This window comes from Apis mellifera, linkage group LG2, assembly GCF_003254395.2.
Source record: "Apis mellifera strain DH4 linkage group LG2, Amel_HAv3.1, whole genome shotgun sequence".
Taxonomy (NCBI): domain Eukaryota; kingdom Metazoa; phylum Arthropoda; class Insecta; order Hymenoptera; family Apidae; genus Apis; species Apis mellifera.
In genome coordinates, this window is record NC_037639.1 from 9,967,991 (window position 1) to 9,979,699 (window position 11,709).

At 27.0% G+C, this 11,709-nt stretch overlaps 2 protein-coding genes and 1 long non-coding RNA gene across 8 annotated transcripts; 1 reads left to right on the top strand and 2 right to left on the bottom strand.

The window, feature by feature from the left end:
• Positions 1–6: 6 nt before the first annotated feature.
• On the bottom strand, positions 7–3,116 carry LOC107966102. 4 transcript variants are annotated; one of them, XR_003304192.1, is made up of 4 exons: positions 2,964–3,116; positions 1,767–2,023; positions 1,007–1,212; positions 7–398 (listed from the first exon to the last, which is right to left on the bottom strand). It is a non-coding gene; the product is annotated as an uncharacterized LOC107966102 (long non-coding RNA). The 4 variants fall into 4 exon arrangements; XR_001706524.2 differs by having other exon boundaries at positions 202–398; positions 1,007–1,117; XR_003304190.1 differs by having other exon boundaries at positions 7–1,117.
• Positions 3,117–6,549: 3,433 nt separating this feature from the next.
• Positions 6,550–9,918, bottom strand: LOC725165 (aquaporin AQPAe.a). Of its 3 annotated transcripts, none has more exons than XM_016918054.2 (6): positions 9,792–9,918; positions 8,039–8,214; positions 7,788–7,931; positions 7,264–7,497; positions 7,085–7,165; positions 6,550–6,793 (listed from the first exon to the last, which is right to left on the bottom strand). In XM_016918054.2, the coding sequence occupies exons 2-6, from the start codon at positions 8,183–8,185 to the stop codon at positions 6,605–6,607; spliced, it is 795 nt and encodes a 264-aa protein (XP_016773543.1). In that variant the 5' UTR covers positions 8,186–8,214; positions 9,792–9,918; the 3' UTR covers positions 6,550–6,604. The 3 variants fall into 3 exon arrangements, with proteins under 3 accessions (XP_016773543.1, XP_016773544.1, XP_001121043.2); XM_016918055.2 differs by lacking the exon at positions 9,792–9,918 and adding an exon at positions 9,357–9,475; XM_001121043.5 differs by lacking the exon at positions 9,792–9,918 and adding an exon at positions 8,303–8,434.
• On the top strand, positions 8,756–11,186 carry LOC725205 (odorant receptor 1). The gene is made up of 5 exons (XM_026439127.1): positions 8,756–9,934; positions 10,293–10,392; positions 10,474–10,584; positions 10,671–10,826; positions 10,904–11,186. The coding sequence occupies exons 1-5, from the start codon at positions 9,153–9,155 to the stop codon at positions 10,955–10,957; spliced, it is 1,203 nt and encodes a 400-aa protein (XP_026294912.1). The 5' UTR covers positions 8,756–9,152; the 3' UTR covers positions 10,958–11,186.
• Positions 11,187–11,709: the final 523 nt, after the last annotated feature.

Genomic DNA, 11,709 nt, shown 5'->3' on the forward strand with positions numbered 1-11,709 from the left:
TTCAACTATCTTCATTTTATTTTATTATATCTACCCAGTTTCATAAAAATTCATTTATTTTTAGATTCGTGACACCACGGAACAAAATGATTCGTCGTTATAGAATTTTGTCTTTTTATTTAACTTTTTTTCTAAATGAAGAAAAAACAGGCTACCGTACGTTTCCAATCATAAAACCGGAAGATCTTCAATCGTATTTCGAAATTGTATATTTAATTATTTATATTGGATATTTTTAACCGCAAAATCGTCTTTTTTTTTTCATTTCCTGTTCTATTTGATTCTGTACTTTTTTTTCTCAATTCCCAAATTCCGTATGCCTTTGTAGTAGAGTATTGGTTTAGACAAGATGGTGCCCATAATTTATTCTCGACCTCTAACTACGAGTCTGCTCTAAACTATAAAAAGAACGTCACGTTGAATTAAAGATTTTCACGTGGATGAGGCACATTCGTAGAAATATCAATTTGCATTTATCGATTTCAACTTCGATAATTCGAGATAAGTTAATATATTATTTGATCGAATATTTATTAAAGAAGTTACAGTAAAGTAATAAACGGACGAAATTTAAAAAATAAAGTTAAAAATCGATAAAATTTAAAACTAACGAGTGCTCCTCATCAACATATTTTAAACAGTCGGTACTTTACGATTCTCTCAGAAGTGAGCAGACATCGTGAAAATACATTAAATTCTATTTAACATAGAGGAAATAAAAAACGATATTTTAGATAACTGATTTGTAACTAAACTAGGATAAAGGCTAAAGTGACGCTACGATCATTTTGATTTAAAAAGAATTCTTTGAAATGTGATATATTTCAAAATTTATACATTCAATTTAAAATATTATTTTTAACATATAATATGATTTATATTTATATTATTTTGCATTAAATAATTAAGTAGCGACACTGTGAGCCCTAAATGTTAATTTTCTGATCTTATATTAACGTTAAGATTGTAGAACAATAAGAAAGACATCGGTTCAATAACCGCTTACCTAATATATCTCGAGATGCTCTTCTCAAATAGTTCAAAATGTATGAAGAAATTTCAAACTCTAATCAGACCATATTATAGTTGCGTTCAAGCACCGACCCCGTAGGGTGCACTATAAAAACAAATATAAAAAGACTCGTTTCATTTATTCCGTGATCCTCTTTTACGATCAAATTTATTACATATCTTGTTTTTAAGTAGAAACACCTGGCGTCCGAAGGAATCATTAAAATCATGAAAACAGAAGGACCAGCGAGTAAAACAGTTAAATAGAAACGATTATGGAAGAAAAATAATGTTACCCCCCAAATTTTATAATTTAAATTTTCTATAGTTTTCTATATTTAAAAATGTTTTCATAGAATAATTTCATGAAATAATATTAAAACTTGAAAAATCATAAATAAAATATTTATAATAATTCATAAAAATTGTAAAAATTCTCACTTCAATGTGTTAAATATTATTGAAAATAATGTAGGATATTTCACAATTTATTTTAATTGCATAAATAACTATTCACTTTATTACTCTTGTTTTACTTTATTTATAAAATCTTATTAAATTCAATTTAATTCAATTAAATGTTAGTTAGTATAGTTGATCATTTTAATGTTAATACATTTCATTTGTATTTTTATTGTAAGACAAAAGTAATATTGTGGAGAAAATTTTCAAAAGCTCAAACCAAAAATCTACTTTCAAAGAAAAAAATCCATTTAAAAAATCCAAATAACCAACTTATAAATTATAATACCCACCGTAAATAGTCCAACTTCGCAATCCATTCGTCTGTTTTCATGTCATGTTGTCGTAGATCGCAATAATAGAAGAAATATGATCAGTCGGTGGAATTGAATATTCGCTGCATCCGAACCGAAAATTTCTTTATGAATGCGTCGAGCCATTCTTTTTTTCTTTCTTCAATAATTTCATTCTTGAAAATTCATGTGTCTTCTTTGGTGAAATGGAGAATTTTCAATTTCGTGGATGATATTGCAATAATGGTATTATTGCCCTGAAATGCAAGAGTAAAATAATCAGTAAAAACAAAAGATAAAAAAAAAAAAGGAAAACATTCATACCAATTTAATATAAAAAATTAAGATATGGATTATATATTAAAAATGAATATAATAAATAATTTTCACATTTATTTAATCCAATCATGTAATGATTTAGAACTATGATTAATTCAAATGTAATAATATACGAATTTTAAATAACAATAACTTATAAATGCACAATAATAAGATTAAAGCATTTCAGAAATAAAAAAATATGAAATGCTTTTTGAAAAATCAAAAATCAGTAAATATACTGTTTTCTTTACCGGAAATGTACTTTCGGTAAAATAATTAAACGGAAGTAAGCCATTACCAACATTTACACAAATATTCATAGAAACACTAATAATATAAGAAAAAAAAGATGATAAGTTTTGATTTAAGTGAATTTAAATTATTATTCTTATAAAATATCAATGAAGAAATAGATTATAATAGATTATATTATAATAGGAATCGAAACATATTGAAGTTCAAATATGAAACTTGTCTAAATAATTTAATAATAATTTTTTTTTATTGAAAAGCTGGCCTAAAAGACATATGGTATAACACAAAAAAAATAGTCATGTTAAAATATTTCATGTTAAAATAGTCATGTTAAATATTATAGAACCGAAATATAATACTATATATAATATATATAAACAGCTTTTTTTTAAGGTTAGGTTTGAAAGCAATGGCTACCTAGTTACCCAGATAAAGGATTCTATGAAATTAAAGTAAATTAAGCAATATATGTCATTCTTAGAAATATAAAATGACAAATACAAATCTTATATAAATAATATAAGTAAAAAAAAAGTTGGAGATTAGGCTAGTAAGATCATTTTCAAAGCAACATGATTAAGTCAAAATTTGAAGTATATTATAGAACAAAACAACACTTACAAGAAATGATGATGAATTAACTATAAACATAGTGGAGGAAGAAATTTTCACACTACTGCACACTTTGAACGCCACTTCTGACTGCTCTGGAAACTGATTTACAAATGCGTTGAGCCACGCCGAGCGATCCTCTTATATAGGCATGTGGCGTCGCAGTGCTGAAAGTTCGAGAAATTGCACCGGCACCCGGTATTTAATGCGCATTTTCTTTTGATTTATGATTTTAATGCTTTTTCTATTGCTTATGTAACAGTAACCGATACAATTGTATTCTTCATGTTACAAACTATTGTTCAATGATACTATCATTGCGATTTATTCCGTTTTTTGAAAAAAATAAGGAAAAGCAAAGTATTGATCGACGAGATTTCTGGCACGTTCTCTTACCCAACCCCACCACGTCCCAATTCATACATTTTCTTTTTAGTACATATTTACAAGAATATTTATCATATTTATACATATTTATCAAGAAACAATTCAAAATTGAGTATGAACAACTTACAAATTATTTCTAAAACATTGTTATTTAAAACTACAAAATAAAATTTTAAAAAATATTTTTGGACTTGCAATATTAATTTAATAATAGCACTATATGTATATTTGAATGAAATTTAATTTCTCCAAATTAAATTTTTCTCTTGTTCTATATACTTAATTTAATAATTAAATGTAATTAAAGATAAGTTTATTTTTTATTATTCTGCATATATACACACATATTTTATATATATATAAGATGAATATGCTTAGCTAAAGATATTATTTTGATCTTTTTCTTCGATGATATGAATTATAGAAACAAATTTCATTCTGACAATAGTATAAAAAGATGAATAAAAAAGAATAAAAAAATTTATTGTTTTAATATATTTATTAAAATAATGTAATTGAGAAACTCGATAAAAATTGTATGGCATTGATTATGTACATATAATATGATATGTATATAAAATTTAAATATCAATTGGGATTCAAAATAATAATTCGAGTTAAAAAAAATTATACAAATATAAAGATCTAAAATCTTATGTAAAATCATAATTAATATAAACATAAAGAATAAAGGAGAAACAAATATCTTGAAATAATATTTAAAAAAGTATTTATATTTTTCTCTCTCATTTTTCAATTAATTAAAATAGTAATCAATATCTATAATTTTTTACTTATAAATGAAATTTGTTATAAATAATTAATATATTTTTTCTATTGTGTTATTCTATTTTTCTATTATATATTTCTATTGGAACCCTAAAACAGAATATAGTATACGATCCTAAGTGGGCCTACAGTTTTGCGACATCTGTTGGTGTTGATACTCAATATTCATTGATGGAACAAGATATATATAATAGAATAGATGCTTGATACATTAAAATTACGAATGAACTTTTTACGATAATTTTTTTTGCTAAAAAGTAGAAAACTGAAACTAATTAATATAGGTGAAGGAATAATTCAAAAGTGTAATTATAAAAATGGATTCATATGATGCAATATCATCATGTTTGTGAATACGACACAATATGTTGTATGTAACGATATTTATATTCTTTGTACAAATGAACATTTTTATCATTTTGATTGACAATATTTGTAGAAAAACAAAAGACAGAGCAAATTATTAAATTTGATTATATCAGTTTTATATTTATATAAATTTATTATAATAAATTAATATTCCAACATTGAAGATGGAAATTCTAATTTTAGACATATTAATTATATAATTTTATTACATTTATACATTGCATTTATTATATTATATAATGGTAATATTATCAATATTAAGGAAACCAATAGCATTTCTTCTTATTATGCAAGGGACATATATTATTACATAATATAGATTTCACATATCTATCGATTTTTCAAATACGTGTTGCTATTTAAAAGCATCGTATTTCGATTAAAAAATATTATAATCAAGATATGTCACATTCCCACAAATTCTGCAGGATCTTTTGTATATTTTTCGAGCTAACTTTATGGGAACAAGAGATCAGATGAAAGGGACAAGCTATGAAACTGGTTTATAAAACTGGATATATATGTACATAAATACATATGTAAAATAATACGCAGATGTTCGTATTACATGTGCATAATCTGAAAGAGGCAAGAATAGAACAGGATGTCGGTCGATACATTCAGTCAAATGCAGACCGGGTGTTTCCTAACGTTTTTAATCTGCTTTCTCAGGCACATGGAAGCATTCCGGAACAATACTTTCTATAGCTGCATACAGATTTAATATATAATTATATTGCTTTAATTAGTTGACTAGAAATGAGAACTGAATCTAATTAGACAATAAAGAGGAATATATATATACATATACTAATGGTCAATTAAAAAAATTTAGTTAGATAAGGTTAAGTTAGATATTTTGTAATTTTGTTACTATAATTTAGTAAAATTTGGTATAATTTAAATCATCGTGAATTGAATATTGTGAATTTAATATTTATGCAATCACTAGGTCATCGAATATATTTAGAAATAAGTATAACTATAGCTAAGGATCAACGTCTTTATATGTCTTGATACAGTTTATAGTATTTCTAAATCTTGTTTTCAGAGATCTATGTTTCTAAATTATGTTTATCAATCGTTGTATGGATGATCTAGTTTTTTAGCAAACATCAAGATTGTACGTGATTATGTACTATTTATTACAAATTTGAATAAATTTTATTTCTGTTACTAAAAATGATTAAAAATAATAAAGAAAAAAAAACAATTAAAAACAGAAAAATAAAATTTTTTTAATTTTTATAAAATTGCTGTTTTAATTAGTTGAATTTATGTTTTTTAATATATATGTATTATATTAATTCAAGTTTGAAAAATGGAATATGATTAGATTAATAAAATTCTAAAAGTCTTTATGAACTATTATTAATTCGAATTATTATTATTATTATTATTACAATAATTTTTAAGTTGTGATGCGATATTCTAGTACTATTATAGTCATTATATTCTGATTATATGTATATGATTATGAATATATTGCTTAAATTTGTTTAAATTATCAATGCTGAAATTATTGAAAAACTAGAATAGTTTTAAATAGAATTTGCTTTCATTTCATTAAAAATATTTCATTTTTATAAATATTATTATTATTTAGGAAAATATCTAACTTCAATTGATTTTAATTATAATATATTTTTCGTTTACAAACAAATAAATTTTTTAATTAGTAATAGAGAATTCTTATAAAATAATTTAAATATATACCATTTCCTTATATATTTTTATATTATTAATAAATATAAAATAATTAAAGTCATTATCTTACTTATTTCATACGCATATTTATATATATATATTACATGAAATAGATAATATGAAAGTTATATTTATGTAATCAGATAAAGAAATATATATTATATAATCAGATAATAAAATGTATAATTAATATGAAATTTGTTTTAGTATAAATAGAAAAAAGAAATATAACATGAAATAAATGAGATACAAAGATACGTGCCATCTTGTAGCATGCAGCGACATCTGTGGTGGCGTCATTAACTATTTCGAATATCATGGAAGCAAAGATGGAAGACTATTATTGACTATCGATAATGTATTATCATACCTTAACGATCATTAAACAGCTTCTCTATTTATCCTAAATTTTCTTCGAGATTTTCCTCTTTTTTATTGATTTTTTCACTATAATTTGCGTCATCATTAATTGCTTTTAATTCTATAAATTCGAGACATTCATTTCTGTTCTCTTTCTTCTCCGCAAAAAGATATACATAAATATATGTTCCAAGAAAAGCTCCAGCACACGGCCCGAACCAGTAAATCTGGATAAAATTTTTATGGAAAAAGAAAAAAATTATTATCGTTATGTAATCTAATCACAGTGGATCAATATTTACACTACTCTTTTCTTTAAATCTATTGGGTAACATCTCTAAATCGATAAGGTTAATAAGAGAAACGTAAGTGCGGAAACTTATTTCTTATCACATTGATGAAGGCTAAGCTTGAAGATGTAGAGATTATATGAAATATAATATGTTAGAAAGACTTGTATAAATCTCTAAACGAGCAAATAAATTATGTTTATTTATGTTTTTGAGAATTAAGCTCACCCATTGATTCGTCCAATTCCCGTTCCAAAAAGCTGGGCCGAAAGTACGCGCAGGATTCATACTACAGCCGGTATAAGGACTCTAAAAAAAAATATATATATATATATATATATTTCCTACTTTTCTTCTAATTATGATGATTTTTTTTAGGCTATTATATTTTAATTCAAATTGTGTACTGCTGCAAGTGAAACTCCAACAACAGAGAAACCGAATCTGATTGCTGTAGAATCTGTGGTATGGGCGCATCTTGGATCCCAAGTGGCGCATGCTGCGCAAAGTATAAAGGATGTGCAAAGAATTTCGACTATAATAGCCTGCGTGATACTGATTCCAGGATGCACAACGGTTACGCAATGTCCAATTGTCACGTTTGAACGTCCATCGTTGAGCAATTCGGATGGAGTTATCGTCTGTTAAAATTTCAATTAAATGTTCAATATAATATCTAACATTTATACTAATGATATACTTGTGATCGGTTTATCATAAAATTCTGTCAAACACATATAAGTGATTTTCATTTTTTAACCACACAAAATATTTTAATTGTAAATAATAAAGAATAAGTATTAATGTAATATTTAATTTTTCTATTTAGTGCATTTTATATATGCGTAGGTGAAAAAGTGTCGTATATCCAATAACACAAGGAACGAAGGACAAGTAATGAAGTGCATAACATAATGAATTAAAAATTTACCATTAATAGTCCATATCCAATAGTTGCTCCAATGAATTGCGCGATTGCATAAAGGATTCCTGTAGGGATAGTTTTAATTCCTAGAATAACCGCTCCTATCGTGACAGCGGGATTTAAATGTGCACCACTTATGTGTCCCAACATCTGTGTTAATAAAAATTTTCTATTGCTATATATTATTACGGTAATATATAATGAGAATATCATAATCTGTCACTTTTTTTTCCCTTTAAAATCTGATACATATTTACCATAATCAGAAGATTGACAGTCATACCAAACGCCATGGACGTTTGTAATGGTGGCGGTAATATCGGTCCCATTGTTCCAATAGAACCCATACAACCAATGAACAGAAGAATCCCAGTACCTATCACCTCGGCTATAAACATAGTCATTGTGCCCTTTTCTATCGTCCATGCCGATTCTGAAAACGTAAAAGATGTTTAAATTTTTTCGTTATGTCCCGAATAATACCTATAAAATGTTTATAAACTCATTTTGGGAATTTTTACTTTGATTGTCGTTCTCCATGGTACACGATGAAGGTTTAACTAATAGCTACCGTAACGGTACTGTAATCAATACTCGAATTACGACAATACTAATCATAGGTGGCTATCATGCTTTCGCAACACAGTTAAAAAAAGAAATTGTCTTATCTTACGAGTGTCAATTGATAATTGCATTCTTCGAATCAGTGCTCGATTGAAAATTGCAGTTCAAGAGGATTAACTAACAACAAAAAATTTTGTTTCTATTTATCAAAGTTATATAAAAGTTACAATATTGCTCGTGGCAAAATGACTCATAAGTGTTAGCTCATGTCGAAAGAAAGCACTACTGCCCCTACCCTGCAGATAATTTTCTTCTTCCCTGCAAGAAGAAATATAAAAAAACATAAATTGATCAAATTGAGTTGAGAAAATGTTGCAACAAAATCGCAGGGACGTTATAAGAAAATGATCAAAATACAGGTAAACTTCGAATCGCGATTTATTTATGCAAGATACAAGTGATACGATCTTGCTTCAAAGTGGACAGTAAATCGTAGCTTGTACTGCACTTCCGGTCAGTAAGTATTTCATTTGATGCCTGATAATACAGTTTTCACGCGAAATAAATTGTTCGAATCTTTGAATTTTCTTTTTTTTCCGAAAAAAATTTTCCCATTAAATTTTCACGAAATAATAACAGTTGCTGACCAATGGTTTTGGCTTTCCACGCAAGCGCCAATGGCCGCCCAACGCCATTCGCTTTTCGCAGTCGTTCGCGATCACTTAAAAAGAGTTTTCCATCGAGCAGGTTTTCCATCGTGCACAGGAGAATCAGAAAATCGTGTTATCGAACGATACGGGCTAGGAGATGGAAAATACCACGAATTATCGTAACATTCATTACAAATCGGACGCAGAATACACAGTACACGTCGCCAAGACATTATTGACACTGATCGGAATCTGGCCTAGGAGGAACACGTTCATAGATAACGTAAAATTTTACGTTCAGATAGGAATTGTCTTCTTTCTCATGTGTTTCCTCTTACTACCGCACGTGATCTATACTTACTTCGATTGCGAAAATCTGACCAAATACATGAAAGTGATTGCCGCACAGATTTTCAGCCTTTTGGCGATCATTAAATTTTGGACGATTATCATTAACAGAGAGGAGATCCGATTTTGGTTGATGGAGATGGAGATACAATACAGAGACGTGGAATGCGAAGAAGATCGGTTGGTAATGATGAACACTGCAAAGATAGGCCGATTCTTCACAATCGTGTATTTGAGCCTTAGTTATACCGGCGCTTTGCCCTATCACATTATCTTGCCCCTGATATCGGAAAGGATCGTCAAGGAGGACAACACGACTCAGATACCATTGCCTTATTTGAGCGACTACGTTTTCTTCGTAATCGAGGATTCGCCGATTTACGAGATGACTTTCGTATTGCAAATATTCATCAGCAGTATTATTTTGTCCACGAATTGTGGCACTTACAGCTTGATCGCCTCTATAACCATGCACTGCTGCGGTCTGTTCGAGGTCACCAATAGAAAGATCAAGACGCTTTGCAAGTGGAATAATCGGGATTTGCATGATCGTGTTATCGACATCGTTCAATCACATCTGAAAGCAATCGAGTAAGTATATATTATGTTGTACATAATATTTGATTAAAAAAAATATAATTATCAGTTATACATTATGTTGTACATAATATTTGATTAAAAAAATATAATTATCAGTTTATGTTTACTAGTTTAATAGAGCGATATGGTTTGCTCATTGGCTATTTGTTTAATTTTATGTAATAACGTTTTTTTATAAAATTTTTTATAAATACTTATCGTTCTTACGTTTATACACGATCCTCCTATTTTTTTTTTTTAAATTTTGTCATCAGGATTCTGCTTTTTCACGTGTGATAAATTATTTCGTCGATTCGATTGGCTATTGATTTTTATATGCTTTTATTTCGTGATAAAAAATCAATTTTAGATACTCTGCACGGGTTGGAGAATCACTGAGCATCGTGTTTTTATCGGAAATGCTTGGCTGCACCATCATAATATGTTTCTTAGAATTTGGTGTAATTATGGTATAACAAAAATAGTATTTAATTAAAAAAGTAGAAAAAAAAAGGAAAGAAATGAATCAAGAAAATTAAAAATATTTTTAGGAATTGGAAGATCACAAAACATTGAGCACAGTAACGTACTTTGTTTTAATGACGTCCATTTTTGTAAATGTGTTCATAATATCGTTTATTGGTGATCGTCTCAAACAAGAGGTATATTTTCTCATACAATTATTCTGTCGTCGAATAAATTTAAGTTAATTTTTATTTTTCTTGAAATATAATTTCATATTAAAAAGAGTGAGAGAATAAGAGAAACATCATATTTCATACCATGGTACGATTTTCCAACGGAAGTGGCGAAAAATATAAAGACAATCATACTTAGAGCCAGTCGACCATCAAGTCTGTCTGGGGCCAAGATATTGGATCTTTCTCTTCAAGCATTTTGCGATGTAAATCTTAATATATATTATTATATTTTTTTTATTCATTGTTGCAAAAATTCTTGAAAATGAAAAAATTATTGTAGGTTTGCAAAACTTCGGCAGCCTACTTTAATTTTCTGCGTGCAATGACGGTATAAAAAGTTCACATAAAAGGGATTCCAAAGGTTTTGAAAAAGTTGATAAATGAATGAAATGATTAAGAGTAAGTATAAATGTAATGCACATAATGTAATTGTTTACTTTGGATAGAGAAAAATAAGGAAATGTTTTGAGAATGGTAATAAATGTCTTGCTTATCTTTCTTTCATTTTTATCACTATTTTCATTTTATTGAAACGCAATTGTTTATATAACATGTTATATTTATCGTATCTTTTTTGACTGCAGTTCTTTTATTTATTTTTGGAAAAGAAGAAGAAAAATAACAATTAGTAATTCTGTAAAGTTATACAATAAATATTATACAATTGAATTATTATCAAATTTTATGATAACTGAACTCTTTTAAATACTTAAATCTCTTAATAAAAATTGATCCTATAAATATTTCAATATATATTTTCTCAAAAAACTGTTTCGTTAAAATTTCAATCAAGTTTTTAATATAATATCTAACACGTTACATTTATGTACATTTCAACATTTATGTAACGTATTCAGTTTATCACAAAAGACTGATATCAAATACAACATGTAACAATGTGATAATTTTTCACTTTTTCATCACACAATAATTTACACAAAATATTTTAACTATAAGTTAATACAAATATTACATAGTAGGTAATAATTTTCCTATTTAATGTATTTTATATATACATAAATAACAATAATAATTACATAAATAAAAAAGTAATAAATCATGTAGAAATTTGGACAAGCAGAAATA